This window comes from Urocitellus parryii, chromosome 5 (genome assembly GCF_045843805.1).
Source record: "Urocitellus parryii isolate mUroPar1 chromosome 5, mUroPar1.hap1, whole genome shotgun sequence".
Taxonomy (NCBI): Eukaryota; Metazoa; Chordata; class Mammalia; order Rodentia; family Sciuridae; genus Urocitellus; species Urocitellus parryii.
The window spans coordinates 24,337,986-24,357,557 of NC_135535.1; the positions used below are offsets into that span (position 1 = coordinate 24,337,986).

The 19,572-nt window shown below is 40.4% G+C and overlaps 1 protein-coding gene across 1 annotated transcript in view; it reads left to right on the forward strand.

The window, feature by feature from the left end:
- The window catches only part of Ccdc38 (coiled-coil domain containing 38), a 38,481-nt gene extending 19,060 nt beyond the window's left edge, over positions 1-19,421 (forward strand). The window contains exons 7-15 of the mRNA XM_026398326.2: positions 1,273-1,418; positions 3,467-3,553; positions 5,407-5,464; positions 8,940-9,009; positions 10,665-10,816; positions 11,874-12,009; positions 16,364-16,569; positions 18,635-18,728; positions 19,308-19,421. Coding sequence (XP_026254111.2) covers positions 1,273-1,418; positions 3,467-3,553; positions 5,407-5,464; positions 8,940-9,009; positions 10,665-10,816; positions 11,874-12,009; positions 16,364-16,569; positions 18,635-18,728; positions 19,308-19,421 — 1,063 coding nt within the window. The remainder of the gene's footprint in view (positions 1-1,272; positions 1,419-3,466; positions 3,554-5,406; positions 5,465-8,939; positions 9,010-10,664; positions 10,817-11,873; positions 12,010-16,363; positions 16,570-18,634; positions 18,729-19,307) is intronic.
- The last annotated feature ends 151 nt before the right edge of the window (positions 19,422-19,572 follow it).

Genomic DNA, 19,572 nt, shown 5'->3' on the forward strand with positions numbered 1-19,572 from the left:
CTCTTCTGTTTTAGAAACCTAAAGTTGAAGGTGCTCCAAGATGGAGAATTCCCTTCCCTCCTTCACCCTGCAGAGTAATTAGAAAATTCTGCACATTTCAAGGATGTTTGTAGAAGCAGAGCAGCAGCCAGCCGCTATGTTTGCATTTATGCAAATGGCCACCCAGTGACACTCTCCAAACACTCTGCCAAAGCACTTTCTTATTGCTTCTGTGTCTCTTCATTCTAGAAAGGTGCACAAGATCATGGAGACAAGCTTGGGACAGAGCCAGGGATGCAGGTCCTCTTCTCTTTTGGGGCAAGATGGCCTGAGGAGGTCTTCCACCAAGCTGGGCTGGGACATGTTTACAATTGTTTACGTGTCAGCCAGTTTCCACACTGTGTTCTTTTTGGCACATCTGGGAGGATTTCTATCCACAGAGTGGTCAAGGAAAGGGATCCCATCATCTTCCAACTGCTGAAACATAAGCTAGCCATTTACTCATCCTTGAATACCACTCTCACACCAGAGCTGAAGGATGTTTCTCTCTGACAGATAAAGAATGGAAGCTAAGGATATTGATAAGATGCAATATCAATAAGGGTGCCCCTCGGGGTCTGAATAAGGAAGATGCAGAAAGATTCTCTCTTTTCACGCAGGCTGTCCTTCCTTATTTTAAGTATTTTCTGCTTGTCCCATGTTGGTGTAAAGCAATGTGAAGCTGGAGCTTGCAGTTCAGGTGTCTAGGTATTGTTGGTCATTGGAGTCAGACAGACCTAGGTTTGAGCACTAGATGACTTTGCAAGTCATCCATTTCTCCTTTAGAAAGTTGGTGATAATAATACCTACCCTTAAGAACTTACTGGAGGGTGAAATTTTGTCTGTAGTGCATCCCATGAGTTGCCTTTTAAAGTGTAAATACACTTTCTTTCCCTTATGTAAGTGCCATTTTGTTGTTGTTGTTGTTGTTAGCTTCTGTCTAAAACTTAATATAGTAAGTAGAGAGTTTCCCAAGTGTTTTACAACAGAGAAAAATTGTTTCCCACAACAGAGAAAAATTGTCATCAGCTTAGAGAGAATCTCTGGGCACATTCCATTCAGGTGACATTCCCACCAGTTTCTTTCTTCTCATATCTTATTGAAGCTTATATTTTTATGGCCATGTGTACAGTTTTTGACAAGTACATTATTAGTCAGCTACATAATCAAGATAATGAATTTTATGAAATATTTTTAATGTATATGCTTTGACCCAGATACACATAACCATATCTTTGTTTTCTTTTGAGTTAGTGAAATAGCAAAAACAGAATTCCTCCTTAGAGAGTACATGAAATACGGATTCTTTCTACTGAAATTGTCTCCAAAACAGTGGCAAATTCAGCAAGCCCTAAAAAGTTCATCAAAAAATAATACCGTCATTCCAAAATCAATAAAAAGTAAGTTACTTTTTTTTTTTTTTTTGTACCAGGGATTGAACCCAGAGGCACCTAACCACTGAGCCATATCCCCAGCCCTTTTTGTATTTTATTTCGAGACAAGGTCTTGCTGAGTTGCTTAAGGCCTTGCTAAGTTGTTGAGACTGACTCTGAACTTCAAATCCTCTTGCTTCCACCTCCCAAGCCACTGGGATTACAGGTGTGTGCCACCGCACCTGTCACATATTCTTATTTTAATTAAGTCAGTATTTTTTATTCTAAAATGTTCTGCTTCAATATTTGTGTTTGTTTAAATAGTTGGGATTTTAGAAACAAAATCTGGACAAGGATTCCCATTATCTTTGTTACAATATATTGTTAATTTATTATCCAGGAGACACTATGGTTTGAGAATCAAGTAACACTAAAACTTGGTTTTTTTCCTTTTTTTAAAAAAATATTTTTTTTAGTTGTAGAGGAAACAGGTTAATTTCAGATATAAAGCAATAAAAATAGATACATGGAAAAAAGAGAAAATATATTATTTGCAGATGATATGATAACATAGAAAATCTCCCCAAATTTTTCAAAAACTGTTTATGACTAAAGAATTCTATAAAGTAGGTGAATATAAAGTCAATTACACATATTATTCTAAATAGACTAACTTGAATGATTAGAGACTATACAAGAAAATTGTATCCAAGAAAGCAACTATAAATTTAATGTGTGTGACCTGGAAATTTGATAAATAGAAAACTGTCATATTTTTGGACAGCAAGACTAATATTCTAGAGTCATAGATTTTCCTGAAACAAATGTATACATTTCATGGAATTACAATTAAAATGTTACCACAGATTTAACCCAGGGAGTTGGGTTTGGGGGCAGAGAGAGCTTTCCACGATAATTCTGAGGTTCATCTAGAAAAAAAAATGTTTTGAGTTATGAAGATAACGAAGCCAGAAGAAGTGGTGCATGCCTGTAATCCCAGTGACTCGGGAGCCTGAGGCAGGAGGATGGCAATTTCAAGTTTAACCTGGGCAATTTAGCAAGACCCTGTCTCAAATAAAAAGGGATGTATTTCAGTGGTAAAGTGCCCCTGGGTCCCCCCAGTACACAGTGGGGTGGGGGTGGGGGGACCATGAATGGAGGGGTTTACCAATCCTTTAAAACATAGCCACAGAGTCAGTAATTCAATAGCATGCGGTTGGTATTAGGAGGTCAGCTTCAACGGCCCAGAAATAGACCCCATAATATAGAGGAATTTAATAGCTGATGGAAGTGGAACCACTAATCCCAATGGAAGACTTGCGCTTCCAGCAACATTAGAGTAACCAGGACCAGACTTACCCTCCCACCTGAAAAAAGGTTTCAGAAACTGGATAAACAATAGAAATCAGCGTTTTCAGACACTGGCTATCAAGCAGCAAAGCAGGGTGCTCCCTGTGTGGCCATCCAGGTGGCCACACAAGGAAGGGGGTGGGGGTCAGCTGGAGCAAAACTACACACCAGGGAGAACTCCTTGTGCTGAGAGCTGATTGTTACACACTTCCCAGCACTGGAGCCCGCTCTGCTCAGTTCCCAAGTCCCTCACTGTGCCAAGTGTGAGTAAGTGAGATGGCTTGTGTAGTGCTGAGCCAGGTGAGGATGCGGAGTTAAAGCTTTGACCAAGACAGACGACAAACAGAAAAGAAAATGGAGAATTATTTGCGTTCAACAGCTTGGGATGTAACCCTTTAGACTTGTCATCTCAATAGAGGGTGCTCAGAGCCCTGTGGGTCTCTCTGTCCAGAGGTGTCTCTTAGCTAACCCTGGGATTTCAGGGTTTATAGACTGACATTGGAAATGGCGATCTCCTAGTGTCCCAAAGGTCTGTTCTCACCCCTTTTTCTACTCCAGAGACCAGCCCTTACCATTTGCAGAATATGTTTACCAGTTATAATGTCACCATATAATGTTTCTGTCCCTGGAAATTTTGATAATAACTGTACCTTCACACTGAGACAAAGATCTGATTCACAGAAATGTCTCTCCCCTTCTTCCTCCTTTTTACTTTCCATATCTAGAATCCTCCATCAGTTCCAGTAAAAGAGACAGCTTTGATATGGAGACGATGACTTCAGATGACTATTCTATGGGAAGAGGGAGCCTAGGTAAAAGTCAAGATGTGCGACTTCACTCCCCAAAGTAAAAACCAGAGAATGTGTCCCCCTCGAAATGGAAAGTGGAGGGTGTTGTCTCCATCACCCCTTATCCTTTCATTGCTTCAGGAGTTCTGTTCTATCTGAGGTTATCACAAAACTCAGAAAGGTGCCCACGTGAACCATTCACCCCCTGCCTGACCCCCACGCGAGGTCTTCCTAGGTGGGCCCCCTCATTCCTCGGGTGCAGGTCTGCCTTTTGATAATAAGAGGCCCCTTCCCGGGGCACAGAAAACCAAGCTGGTTGCAACCAAGTGACTGCCTTTGGCCAGTGACTTGGGGGAAGTCACTCAATGCTACCATGTCTTAGTTGTCTCCAAGAACTCTTTCAGTCCCCTTCTGGGGAAGTGGCTTTCCTCTCTCCTTACTCCACCATAGCTGCAGGCCAGAAATTTGGCTCCAGGGTTTTAAGATTGTTTAACGTGGTGGCCAACATTTGAGAATCAGCAGATACAATAAAAACATCTGGATTTCTAGATTCTCTAGAAAACCACAAGTCCAGAGTCAAGTTGGGAAATTCCCCACGACATCAGTTCTCCCTCTCGGGAGGCCCTAGTCCCCACCAGACCCTCTTTCCTCCGGTACCTGTCCCTGCACTGTGTGACCCCTCAGTACTGACTGACTCTTCCTTTTCTCCTTTATACTGGTCCCAACCAGCAGGTATGTTTAGTGGTCAGGGTCAAGTCGATTTGCCTGCCCAGAAATGACCCTGGTTTGAGCCGGATGCCTTGTGCATTCCTTCTGCTGATTGGAAAAGGCAATTCTTTTGGCTCAGGAGGCCAGTTTGCACCTCCATTATTTAAGACATGTTACTTTGCCTGTTGGGGAATCTGGAGTAGGGCGTTGGGGTCGGGGAGAAGTAGGTGATGGTATCAGTGTTCTCCACCCTTTGAAATCTTGACTATAGATGTCACTAAGTTTAAATAACACCACTTAACAGTTTTAATATTTTTAGTAATATATGTTCAGGTATTACCTTAAAAGCGAAGACGTTAATTTATAATGGTGGTGGGATCCTTCTGCCACTCCCCCCGACCCACCATTTTTTATTCTTTCCTTTACTCACCATGGAGGCAAAAACTTTTTAAGACCTGACAAGAAGATGAATGTGACAAAATGGGGCAAAAGTCCCAACGTGTGACATACTTTAAAGACATTTGGGAGAGTCTTTATAGGGAAGGTCACATTTGAACTGGGTTTTGAAGAATGAATAGGAGCTTGCCAGGTGGGAAAAGAGAGGCCTTTCATGACTTCAAGGGAGAATAGCAGGAAGAGTGACTAAGGGGCAGAGAGATTTGGGGCTAGTGAATGAAGAGACTCATTTTGGCCACTTCTTAATTTGAAACCAGAGTTGGGCCCAAACCTTGATATGGGGGAACAAGTGTGCACAGGTGCCTTGTCTGTGACTGTGGGGAAGGGTGTCCCTCCACAGGATATTACGAAGCACACATCACTTTTATATAAAACTAGAAGCATGATGAACATTTCATAATTTCTGTGGCTTTCTGTAGTTGTACCCTACTTCTGACAACCCACTTCCCCTCCATCCCAGCCCCTGTGCCTTTAATTTAATACTTAGGCTTGGAGCCCCATTTCAGTAGAATAAAAGAGCTCCATTTTCTATAAGATGATCATTCTGATAATAAAATCATGTTTTTGTTTTTTTTTTAAAAAAAGAAGTAACGGGCATATCTGTGCAGAAAACGGAGACCTTCCACCAAGTGAAAAAACTCATTTCTAATTGCATGTTATTTCTTTCCCCTCGACCACCAACGGCACGGACTTCACCTGACCATTCTGGACAGGAAAGCCACGCAAGAAGTCCACCCTCAACTCAGAACCTAAGAAATCACCCTGGACAAAGTACAGTACCTACTTGATGAACTCTCTTGGAAACGGGGCATTGTTTTTGAAAATAACCATTTAGCCTTCCCTCAACATAGAGACCACGTATGATATATCTATTGAGCGACCTGGGGCCCCAACAATAAATAAAAGACAATCTAGTTCCCATCTAGGGAGGAGAACAGACCAGAACTTGATTGTCACTCACGGGGCATGTGACAGGGCCACTAGATGGGGAGGCAGAGTGCCACAGGCATGCCAAGGGAGCACTGGAGCAGGGGACAGGTGAGACCCTGGGGCAGGGGCAGGGGCAGTGAGTGCCCTCCAGAATGGCAGCAGCTAAACTGAGTCCCTGAGAGGAGGAAGAGGAGTTGATGAAGTCAAGCTCCCGGAGGGCAGGCCTTTCCAGCCCAGGTGACAGAATGGCCGAGCCCCAGGGTAAAAGGCAGAGAGAGTGGGGGGGTAGATGGGCACCGCACCATGAGTAGCGGGAATGCCATCCTAAGGAGTGGGCCTTTGTCCCACGGGCCCTGGGGAGCCACTGAGAGTTTGAAGCAAGAGTGTGGCACAGATTCAACCAGCTTTGCGTTTTAGAGAGATGGATGTGGTGGGATCATGGAGAATGAAATGGTGGGGGCAGAGATAGAGGTAGCAGGGCCAGTGGGAAGCCTGTTGTCACAATTCAGATAAGAGACATGGCAGTGGGAATGAAGGACAGGCTGGGACAGACACTGGCAGGACTCTGAGAGGTGCCTAAAGATTGAAGAAGTGTGTGGAAGAGGATGACTAAGGATACTCCCAGGTTTCCTGCATGGTCACTGGACACACGGCCTGCACTCAGTGATACTGGGAGCACAGGAGGAGCCGCAGGCCTGGAGAGGGAGAGGAGGGTGGGATTTTTGAATGTGTTGGTTGTAGCTCCTTTGGGGACAGTCAGGTGGATATTGATGTCCAATTGGAGGACAGACATTGAAGACAAGAGCTCAAGAAAAAGACCTTGAGATGAGGGAGTCGTGAGAGCATTAGCAATAGTTGGATCCATGGCAGAGAATGAGGTCAGCCCTGATGGGTTCATTAAGAGGGGAAGAAAGCTGAGGAGCGACAGAGGTTTATTTATGTAGGAGAGGAACCCCCAAAGGCCACAAGCTTCTGAGAAGTGAGAAGAGATTGATTAGAAAGTGGTGTTCCAGGAAAAAAAAAAAAAAAAAAGGAGAAGTGTACAGTCTATGGAATGGTTTTGCCAAGGACATTTCCCAAATAGTCATCTTACTACCATGGACCGTCCTCTGTTTCCTCACACCTCTCAAAGGACGGCTCCAGGGCTGGGGCTGCGGCTCAGTGGCAGAGCACTTGCCTAGCATGTGTGAGGTGCTGGGTTCGATCCTTAGCGCCACGTGAAAATAAACAAACAAAATAGAGGTGTGCTGTCCATCTACAACTACCAAAAGAGGGGAGGAGGGGCAGTTCCAGGTGGGTTTGCTGTCCCAATTTTCTTTGCAGCATGAGCAAAGCACATTATTAATTTTTTCCTATCCCATCCTTCAATCATGTTCTTTCTGTGGGCTGCCTCCATGATTCTGGGCTCCCACACTACAGATGTCAGGGGTCTCTTCTCGCGTCTGTTGGCTCCCACAGCTCTTCCTGCCCTTGCCTCACTCATTTCATTCTTACACGTTCCCTAAGCTGCTGCCCTGCACTCTTCTGTGTTCTTTTCCCACCACCACAGCTTCCACCAGATGTGAGCTACCTAGATCACAGCCACCCGACCCCTCCCCAATCCTGTCGCGTTCGTATTCCTGTTATTTTCAATTCATTTTTCTTGGAGGATTTTTTTCCCCTTTTCCAAATCACATAAGTATTCTCTAAGGATGTATCTCACTGCCCATCCCCCTAACCAGTATTTCTCACCCTGATCAGAAGAAATAGATATTTTGGTGGGGTTATTAGGGATTGAACCCAGGGGTGCTTAACCACTGAGCCACATCCCCAGGCCTTTCTATTTTTCATTTTAAAAAGTTTTTATTTATTCCTTTCTGTTATACATGACAGCAGAATGTATTTTGACTTATCATACATACATGGCCTATAACTTCCCATTCTTATGGTTGTACACGATGTGGAGCTACCCTGGTCGTGTATTCATATATGAATATAGGAAAGTTAGGTCTGATTCTTTTCCATTCCCATCTTCTCTCTCTTTCTCTCATTCCCTCCCCCTCCAATCTGGTGAACATCCACCTCCCCACCCTACACCCCACCCTGCTTATTTTCAGACATCATTCGCATATCAAAGAGAACATTCGGCCTTTGGTTTTGGGGGATTGGCTTATTTCACTTGGCATGATAGTCTTCAATTCCATTTATTAAGCGGCAAATGCCATAATTTCAATCTTCTTTATGGCTGAGTAATATTCCATTGTGTATATGTACCACTTATTTTTTATTTTGACACAGTGTCTCACTAATTTGCTTGGGGCTTTGCTAAGTTGCTGAAGCCGGTCTACAACTTGCAATCCTATTGCTCAGCCTTCCGAGTCCCTGAGATTACAGGCATGTGCCACCATACCTGGTGATCAGAAAATATTTTAAAAAATAAAATCTGCTCTTCAAGCAGAGTGAAGGGATGGGTAAGAGAAGACAATGCAGAATGAATTCTTTAAAAGTCATGTTATGTTCATCAACAAATATACCCCAGGGGATTTCACCTTTATGCATAAATAAAAAGAAGCAAATATAAATAAATAGATGAGCAAAAAGAAATCTAGTGGAGAAAGAAGGACAGAGGAGTGAAGGGAGGACGGGGGAAGAAAAGGGGGAAATCATGAAATGAAATGGAATTCCATGCATGTAGGAGTTTATTGGGATGAACCCAACTACTACATATCACTATAAAGCTCTATTTTTTTAAAAAAATCTGCTCTTAAAAAGATAGTTGTCTTTGGGCTACTCAACAAACTGTGATACAAGTTTTGTTTTGAGTACCAGAGCACACGTTTCAAAACTATATTTCAAAATCCTCTGTTGGTCCTATTGGATATAACAGAACAGATCTGGCAATGTAGGTGGGCATGTGTTTCTTTTTTAGAAGTTACTTCATAGATGCAACTCAAATAATTGGTACCCTATAGTACAGGGCCTCCCTGAATTTGTGAGCCTGACTGAGACTGAGTCTAATGTTCTTTGCATACTCCTAGAATCCACTGATTCCTGCAATAATCAGTTCCCTCGAAGGCTAAAGAGGGGGTTGGGGTTGTGGCTCTGCGGTAGGCACTTGCCTTGCATATGTGAAGCACTGGGTTTGATCCTCAGCACCACATAAATAAATAAAATAAAGGTATAGTGTTATGTACAACTTAAAAAAAAAAGGCTAAACAGGCTATTGAAATGAACTATGTTACAGTTAGGTTTCAAAGACAATTGAGAAATGAAAGCAAAGCCGTTGATAAAAAAAAAAAAATGATATCAGACATTTTCTTCTTTTTGTCTTTGGCAGCCGGCCTGACAGTATCAGCTCTGAAGACAGTCTGGAGTTCTTTCTAGATGAAGACATTGACTTGGATCTGGTAACAGATGACATTTCTTGATTTATGGGTCATGTCTTGTAAAACATACAGACGCCCATTTCTTCTTTGGGAATTAGAATTTTCTATCCCATACATTTTCCAGAAGGAAATAGAATGTTGAAACCATTCTTCAATTGAATATATGGTCTATCCTTGACATTAGACCATCTATGAGAAATAAAATGTGCATCAGAAGGTATGCACCAGGCCCTGGGTTCAATCCCCAGCACCACAAAAAAAAAAAAAAAAAAAAAGGAAGAATAAGGTAATAATTTAGGGGGAGATATATAATTTACAACCTTTCTGTGAAACAGATTCTTTCTGATCATTTATCATTTTATTCGGGCTTCAGCTATATTGGGTAGCTAAACCACAAAATAAATAGGCTTTCAACAAAATACTTCTGCAAAATTGATTTTGAGCTTACTTCATCTAAAATAGAACCACAGAAACTCAAAAGGAATTAAAATAAAAATCACCATTCTTTGTTATACCTAACACACCCCCGGTCCTCCTTTCTGTGTTGGAGGTGGGTACCAGGGATTGAATCCAAGGGTGCACTTAACCACTGAACCACATCCCCAGCCCTTTTCATGTTTTTGTTTTGAGACAGGCTCTCCTTAAGTTGCTCAGGGCCTCACTAAGTTACTGAGGCTGACTTTGAACCTGCAATCCTCCATCAGTTTTAAAAACTGTGTTTAAAAACACATGACATGGAATTTAGCATCTGGACCCCTTTAAAGTGCACAGTCCTGTCGTGCTAGCTACATGTGCATTGTACAACAAACCTCTAGAACTTTTTCATCTTGCAGAACTGAAACTCCAAACCCATTGAACCACCTCCCTTTCCACTCTCCCCCAACCCCTGGCAACCATCATTCTTTCTGAGAGATTGGCTGCTTTAGATACCTCATATAAGTGGAATTACATAGCGTTTGTTGTTCTGTGACTGGGCTATTTCACTTAGCATAATGTCCCCAACATTCATCCATGTTGTAGTGTAGGACAGGCTTTCCCTCTTTTTTAAGGATGAATAATTTTCCTTTGTATATATATACATTTCCCTTTTTCCCTTGTCCATTCATCCATCCATGGGCATATCCGCCTCTTAGCTGTTGTAAATAATGTTAAACATGGATGTGCAGATATCCAAGTCATCTGTGTAAAAAAAGTAATATATACATATATATATATATTCTTTAAAAAAGTGATATTTACTTAAAGTAATATATACTTAATCCTAAAATTTTGGAAAATATAAAACAATTATAATGTGGGAAGAAAGTGACTTTCACTTAGCCTCCCATTTGCTCTCTTCTATTCCTTCTCCCTTGCCTGGCCTTGGCCTCCTTCTTTTTTTTCCTTGACCCTCCTCCTCTCTCCCTTTCCCTAATGGCTCTCATCTCTCCCACAACACCCAAATGTCCTCTTCCTGAGACCCAGCTCTCCCTTGGAGATAACATGAGGCACCTACTATTCTCTACCTGTGTCTCCCTCACAATCAGAACAGTCGCCACAGTTTGGCTCCTGACTGTCCCCTAGAGGCCCTGTGTTGAGGACTGGTCCCCAGCCTGGGGAGCAGTGGGGTGTGGTGGGGCCTGGGAGAGGGGGCCACTTTGGTAAGTGAATCCTATTTTCTGTGGTTGCTTGGTCAGGAGCCAGAGCTTTATTTCAAGGAACCGGAAGAGTTACTTCAGGTCCTCACAGAACTGGAAGAGCAGAATCTTACTTTGGTCCAATATTCCCAAGATGTAGATGAAAATCTTGAAGATGTAAAAAAAAGAGAAAAAGTCATACATGATAAGGTGTAAGTCATTCAAAACAAGTGGGTTTAAATTTCCATTAAAATTTCTGCCCAGAGGCTTCATGCGGGCTGGTCCTCACGGCTCCTTGGATTTGGGCTGGGTTATTCATAGTAGTTCACCTTGTGGGCATAAAGAGCAGAGGCTGGTTACACAGAGCAGACTGGCTTTTGCAACATTTTGTCCCGACTTCCTTTCACTTGTCAAAGTACTTTTCCTTCTAATAATAAAAATAGTTTAGGACACCAAAAACAATTAAAATGGTACCTGCTGCCTTATTTTGCCCCGTATAGTTTTCACCTTATCATCTGACGAGCCCTCATTTCCTTAATCAAATCATGTTTTGGATGCTAATTAATGCATTTTCTCTGGCTGAGATTCAGCAGCATTTAATAATTATTTAATATTTAATATTGTACCATTTCATAGTATGTTATCAATATGCCAGGGCTGTTCTAGAGGGATTTATGTCAGAAGAGGGAGATAGATGTAATAACTCACAAAATTCTTTCCTACCCTAAAATTTTATATTATGATGGTTTTGAAAAAGAGCTTCAGGTCCGAGAGAATAGACCTTTATATCTACCTATTATAAAAATATGCGGAACCTTCTTGGAACAGTTTTCTGGGCCTGGAGATGATAATCTTTTTAAATGACAGGTCACACTGCAGTTAGCTTCAGAACAAATGCATTTGTTCAGAAGTAAGAAGCTAAGAACAGGTGAGCCAGGGGTTGCTCTTGCCATGTCTCCCCAGCTGTGCTGAAGGTCTCAGGTTTGAAGATACTTGCACAGCAGGTGACACTGCAGCTTGGGCTCTGCCACCCTCTATTTGTAGGACCAGAGGAAAACCAGAAATGAGAAAATGCCTTTCTGGAAAGCAGCATTTAAATGAGCATTTCTTTTCCTCCTTGAACCTTGCTGTGTGTACTTCAGCAAAGTCTTCAGTTTGCTTGCTAGGCACAGGATATTGACACATGATTCAGAATAAGTGTCAAAGCCCCTGTTGGTTATCTCACCAACCCACAAGTTACAGACCAGGCTCTTTCTTCTTTTGCAATAGAAATAGCAACATTGACTTCCTGGTGGAGCACAAGGAAATGCTTAAGGCTAACTGTGTGAGAGAAGAGGAAAAAGCAGCAGAATTGGAACTGAGGTCCAGGCTCTTTAGTTTTGGAGAATTTAATTCGGAAGCTCAGGTAATCGTTCTTACCCTATGGTGATTTTATTTTGTAATTATCTTGCCCGTATATGATAGCCAATTTACTAGGTAGGAATCATTCCAATTGGCATTGAATTTCCCTTAAAACATTGCTCTAATTATTACAAAATATGACATCGAGGTTTTCCCTATAGATAACATTTCTTTATGTCAGAGCATATACGTAACAAAGTAGTTCACTGCCCATGATCACTTTGGTGGCAATTCAAGGAGCAAATGTATCTAATAGAGGAATAGAAAATTGGCCCAACACTGAGCCTGTAACAGAATTCAGCCTCTCTGGTGTTGAATAGAAAAGCTCATCATCACAGCACATCATCACAGCACCTGTGACACATACTCATATACACTTACTTATGGACAGGTTCATCTCTCCTGACTGGCTGCAAGTCCCCAAGGGTCCTCTTATTATCCTTAGCTCAGTTCCGTGTCCCCATAAAGTCGATGCTCAATAAATGTCTGTGGAATGAGTGATTCCATTAGTTTTGAGACCCACAGCAAATTCCATCTCACATGGGTTTCCTTGTAAAAACCTCAAGTGAAATAAAAAAAAAAAAGTCAAAGCTAACACGTGGGACTAACGTCATGTCTATGTCTATGAATCGATTTTCAGACAGAAATAGATTTGGGGAAACTGCATCAGAAATAGGTGACTATCCTTCCCAACCTACAGGTGGGCAGGGTTACAGAAGTGAAAACTGTTCATGGCTTCTTCACACATACATTCCCGAGGGTGTTACAGTGTCGTGAGCTAAGGGGAGATGAGGTCATCCTGGCTAGAGCAAGAGCAGTAGTGATGGCCACCTTCCAGTTCCTTATGTCTTTTATTAGCCATTTTTTATGGTGGTAAAATAAACATGAACTCCAAAATAAATGTGAACACAAATGGCACTAAGTATATCCTCATTGTGTAGCTATCACCACTATTTTCAGAAATTTTTCATCATTTCAATATAAAATTTAACACCTTAACCATTTTAAAATGTATGATTTGGGCTGGGGCTGTAGCTCGGTGGCAGAGCACTCACCTTAGTATGTGTGAGGCACTGGGTTTGATCCTCAGCACCATATAAAAATAAACAAATAAAATAAAGGCATTCTGTCCATTTACAACTACAAAATTTTTTTTAAATGTATAGTTCGGTAGTGTTTAGTACATCCCCACTATTTTATAACCCATCTCCAGAACTCTTTCATTTTGCTAAAATGAAATGCTATACTCATTAACCACTGACTTCCCATTGCTCACCCCCCCCCCAGACCCTGGCAATACCATTCTCCTTTGTCTCTATAAATTGACACTTTAGGGACCTCATAAAGTGGAAAGGCACAATATCTGTCCTTTGGTGTGAGCCTATTTCTCATTGTGTAATGTTTTCTAGGTTCCTTCATGTAGCATGTACATTTCCTTTTAAGCCTGAAAAATGATCCATTGTATCTACATATTTTGTTTCCCCATTCATCTTTTGATGGACACTTGGGTCCCTTCCACTCTTCAACTGTGTGAAGTAATTCTAAAGCTGAGGGGCATACAAAAAGTTTGATAAATGTGAGATCTACCCCACCCCCACCCCAAGGCAACCCTTTCCATCAAAGTTGAAGGCAACTATGAAAAAAGAGGCATTTTCAATACTCAACACTGAGGCAACCAGATCCCTAGAAAGAGCAGGGAGAATTGGTCTGAAAATTACTCTTTAGGATTATCCATAACATTTTGGTCTCAAGTATAAATTTGACATCCATATCAGATTTTATTATGAGACTAATAATCCTAGTCTCCCAGAGGCAGAAGTATGGGGTTTGGAAGAGGAGGCAGAACAGGAAAGTTGAAAGGGAAATTCCTTCCTTAGAATTCTCCTATTTCTCCAACCCCATTCTGTCAGATCTCAAAATGTACAAAACACAATGAATAAATATAGTAGCACATCATTTTTTCCCAGTCAGGGGTCCTGGAGCATGCCTGTAATCCCAGCTACTCAGGAGCCTGAGGCAGCCTCCTGAACACAAGTTCTAGGCCAGCCTAGGCAACATAGGCCCTAAGCAACTTAATGAGACCATGTCGCAAAATAAAAAATAAAAAGGGCTGAGGATGTAACTGGGTGGTAAAGTGCTCGCCTAGTATGTGCAGCCCTGGGTTCAATCCCCAGTACCACAAAGCAGCACACCTAATTTTGATATTCATAAGTTAAAGTTACTTTGAAGCTATAACTGTAAAATGAATATTTTATTCTTTCAAAACTGCCAAATTAACTGTGCTCGAGCCACTAACATTTTTTCCTTGATTCCATTTTATTTTTAAAATGAAAATTTAAGTACAACATAACATTTAAAAGTGCATAAATCATCAGTGTGCTTTCCAAGGAACCTCCTGTCCCCCAATCCCCCATGTCCTCCTCCAAGGTACTCTGTGCTGGGCCTGCCATCTGGTGGCAGTTCCAGGAATCTGGCTTACATGTCATTTTTGTCACCCGTTGGCATTTCTGCCTTGTATTCTTTCTTTGGACCTTTGGCTCTGTTGGGCCAGGCCCTCAATCTCTTTTTCATATATAATTTATCTTCCTAATCTCATTCCCTTTTATTTATTAATGCTGTTCTTGTTTTTTTAAGAAGTTTTTTCTTGTCTTTTCTTTTTCTGTTTGATAAGGGAACTTAAAAAAAAAAGTGAGAGGAAAAAGATACCCTGAAATGTCTCTGTCCATCTGTTTCTTAAATTTGTAGGGGGTCTCATTTAGAAATGTCTATCAACCATTATTCTCCTATTAAAGTTGCTTTTTCTCAAAACATATCCAATATATATTTTAAAATACCATGGTTTTTTTGTTCTAATGATTTATATTCAAAGAATTTTTTAAAATATCATTTTTAGTTGTAGATAGGCACAATACTTTTATTTTATTTATCTTTATGTGGTGCTGAGGATTGAACCTAGTGCCTCACACGTGCTAGGCAAGTGCTCTGCCACTGAGCTACAACCCCAGCCCCAGCAAGAATGTTTGCTCATGTGCAGTGGTTAGTATTTCAGTCCCATACGCTATCTTTTTTTCCTTTTATATTTTTCTGTATGTCTCCAAAGTTTTTAAATGGAATGTGATGTTATATAAACAGGAAACATTATTTTAGGGAGTGGGAAAAAGGGGACTTTATAGAAAACAGAACTTTTTTTGCTTCTTTTACATTTTGTATTTCTCCAAGTTTTCTATAAAGACCATTTTTAATATAAATAAGAAATAAGTATTTAGAGAGGGGGAAAAAAGAGCTTTATGGTCAACAGGACCATGGAAGGGATCACTGAACTAGGAGGTGGGAGAGACAAGCTGTTAAGGTCCAGTTTAGTTCAGTTCTTTGCCTCAATGCTGGTGGCTGTGCAGGGAACTTGCATTTCCAGGAGGGGTTTTGCAGGGCTCCAGGAGCCACGTCTGACTTGAGTGTGTCATTTGTTTTTGGCTTTATGGTGATTCTCATCTTCTTGAGCAGAAGTGAGATTTGGGGCAGGAGGCTACCTAGAGAGTGGTTTACCTTGCCCAGCAGTTTCTTGAGGTCCCAGGTTAATGGTGGAGAAGGAGGAGGACAGTTATCTTATGGTCCTAAAACAAGTTACCAACCAACTCAAGCATCTATCTCTACCAACAGTTAAAATGGCACAGTGGTGAAGTACAGGGATCAGCAAGGTTTGGCCTAAGTTTATTTAGACTGGAATATGGCAATGGCTTCCCAATGACAAGCATAGAAATTAATCTCCTAAAAGAGCTCTGGTAGGCCAGCAGCCTAGGAATCTGTTTTGCTTGTGAGAGAGAATGCATTCATTTACTCAGCAAACATTAAGTGTATAGTGCTGTGCATAGTGCTGTGCACAGTGCTGTTTTAAATACAAGCGTAAGTATAAGAAGTTGCTCCTGTCTTTGCTTGTAGTCTAGAAGGGGGAGATAAGGTATATACAAATAAACTGTCAGAATGATTATAGTTTTAGCAATTAAAATAGAATGATAGAATAAAATGCATGTGGCAAAATGAATGATTACTTTTTATATCTAACTGTATTTTGAGAAAATCCAAAGTGTTGCTATGATGATCTGACTATATATTGTGATATAAATATCCTTGCTGCGTTTTCTCACTGATCTAGGTCATATTAACATTTTCCTTTATAAAAAGGAAACACTGAGGGACTGGGGTGTGTAGAACATACCTTTTAGTCCCCAACACCAATAAAACTACATACTAGTATATGAAGGGTTTTTCATTGTAACATAGTAAAACGGAATTTGATTTTATCAAATGAGCAACCAAATAGTGATGTGATGTTTCCTGCTTTCTTTTCTTTTCAATCTCAGGAAAAACTGATAGATTCACTTAGTAAAAAAATTAATCAAGTATATAAAGTCTGCATTGGAGATGCTGAGGTTGGCAGCCTGAATGCAGTTCAAAAGCTGGTCAAAGTAGAGTCTCGACTGGTGGAACTGAGCGACCTCATCGAATCCATCCCCAAAGAAAGTGTGGATGCAATCGAGAGGATAAAACAGAAGGAGAGGCGACAAAAGTATAGTCACTGCCTATGAGTATATTGTTAATGAGAGACTGCTTTTGCTTGGATTGCACATTGAGCAAATCTCAGATGGCAAGGATGCCACACAGAGATGCACTGGAGGGGTCAAATCCAGCCTTACCAGCCTCACAGAACTATTATTTGGTGTGGGGGACACTTACATCACATATTCTTAGGAAATAGATGTTCTTATTACCAATGGTAATGAGCACTGTGAAGGAAAGAGGCCCGGGGAACGGTTTGGGATGAGCAAGTGGGTCCCTTCGGCATGGAAACACGAATCTTCACAGAAATCTGCACAGGAAGTACTCATTTCTTTAGAGCTGTCATGTGGAAGAACTGTACTTGTGGTAAAGGACACAAGGCACAGAATTAGGAGCCTTTCATTGGAAAACTGTAGGAAGATAATTTAAGAAAGATTGCTTGAAAAAGTCAGAGCCAGCCACACAAGTAGGGTTTCCCTCAGTGCATAACTGCCAACACTTACCCAGTAACTCATTTATTCCTCAAAACAACCTCATGAGGCCTGTCCCTGAAACCCCCAACCCCCTATCCAATTGGGGCCTTTCAAGAAAACACACTTATTTACAGATTTCTACACCAAGTTAGATAAGAATTTTAAGTACATACTGTGGATGCATTGATTATTATAGCATTATTGCCTGTGATGGTGGCATGTAGGAATGTTTATAAGTGGGATAATGTTCATGTAGCAAAAAGCACACTAGGAGGCAGAATGGTACTACCACTCCAAGCATGGCCATGAAGCCTGGCTGTTGGGTTCAGTTCAGATCCAACTGTTTACAATGTTGCGATATTAGGCAGGCAGTATATTCTGTTTAGATTGTTTATCTGTCAAATGGCAGTAATAATGGTACTTATAGGGTTGATGTGAGAATCAATCCATACAAAAGCAGCAAACATGCTTGGCACATAGTAAGCTCTCTAATATAGTCATTAATATTAGATTTTTTCTACTATGTACTACATTACTGGTGTATGGGGAATATTGTTTCACCCATATAAAAGTGAAGTCTAGAATATATTAAGGTGAACCTAATGAGATCCTATTGAATATAAAGCAAACATGAAAATCTAAATGGAGGATCACTTTCTGTAAGGTGACCTCACTATGCATGTTCTCTACAGTAGCAAATGTATTCTCTTTAAAGTGCAATTACAATTTATTTACAGCAGTGATACACAAATCAAATTCCAATTATTTTCATTTGTATTAATAATGATTTTACTTGATTTTCTCCATGGTTTCAAAGTACCTAGCATAACACCCAACTCTGGATTAAAAAGTGTTTTGTATATCAAGTTTATATACAGATATATCAGTATATCGTCTTACACTTTGGATACAATCATACAAGTTCATAAAGCAACTAGCACTTGGTGCCTATTCTGCACCAAGCTGTGTACTAGACTATTTCTATTTGAATCTTTTTTCACACAAAAACTCAAGAGAGTAAGATAAATAACATTTATTGGTCTTATTTCAAGAATATCACACTTTTGTGGTGTACATCAAATTATATACACTTGTGATCTATATAGTCTTCTTGATGTTATACTTAAGTAAAAAGGTTTTAAAAGATAGACAAGGGATAGCTGGAAGTTAATTTAAGTGGCTATGGTTCAGAAAGTGCTGCAATAATAGTGGAATGCTGAGAATGCTTGGCTTTTAGACTGAGGTCTAGGTAGATTTTACTTGTTCCATAATGAGGAAATGGAATTTCTTCCCACTTGTAAATAGGATTTCTTCTTCATATCTACCTGAACATTCAAAAGCCATTTTTTTTAATTGATAGTTGTTGATGGACCTTTATTTTATTCATTTATTTATATGTGGTGCTGAGAACAGAACCCAGTGCCTCACGAGTGCAAGGAAAGGGCTCTACCACTGAGCCACAACCCTAGCCCACCAAAAGTCATTGTTATGGGAATCTCATATTTAGACAATTCATTGCCAAATAGTAATTATGTATATATCTTTACTTTCTGCGGACTTTAGAGTACTTTATACAAGAATGTTCTTCCCTTCCTGTGACAGGTTGCGTGAAGAGAAAATGAGAGAAAAACAAAAGTACCAAGAAGAAAGGCTAAAAGCTGCTCTGGAAAGAGCTGTAGCACAACCAAAGAAAAAGGTTTGTGTTTTGATGTTAACAAGTCCAGCTGTATCAGTATGTGAATGCCTCTGTGGTACAAAAATAAAATACCTGACTCTTCTAATTTATCCAGGCTGAATTCCAGTGAAATTATCTTTCTTGCTCTCAGTTTCAATTCATCTCACTCTGGTGTTTAAGATAGTATTCAGTTTTCTGAAATTTTTGTTCAAAAAGATTTCTAAATGATGGGCAAGAAAGCAATCTTGTCTAACCACGGAGGAAGCATGAAGTGCTATGGCACTTAGTTAAAAATGAAATGTTGGCCTCCAACATGGTACTTTTTCTAGGATGGCCATATTGGAACCACATGCTGTTTGATGGCTTTACCCAAATCTCCCCACTTCCCTATAAATCCTTATCACTTTGACTTCTGCATTCTGCTACTAATTTTGCCTAACATGCTGAACATCCATTATGTTATGAATGCCTTTTAACTATGATTATTTAGCATTTTAAACCACAGTATTCCAATATAAATCTAGTTTATATTAGCATTTTACGTTTTCAACAGAAAATGGTTATGCTACAGAACATTAAGTAGTTTTTCTTTTGTTTCAGATGGGAAGACGACTTACCTTTCGTTCACAACCTCCATCTGGTAGCAAACATGATCTAATTTTCATCAAAGATACAAGAACGAAATCACTGGAGGAAGAATATTTTTTTGGTTGAATAGGAGCAGTAAGACATTTTATTACCAGAATGTTTTACATAAATTTTATAGATTTTGGCTTTCATTAATGGCAAATCTTGTCCCACATAATGTCCTAATCAATTCAAGGAAGGTAGGGTCATATTCTGTAGGATATGGTAGTAGGAATGA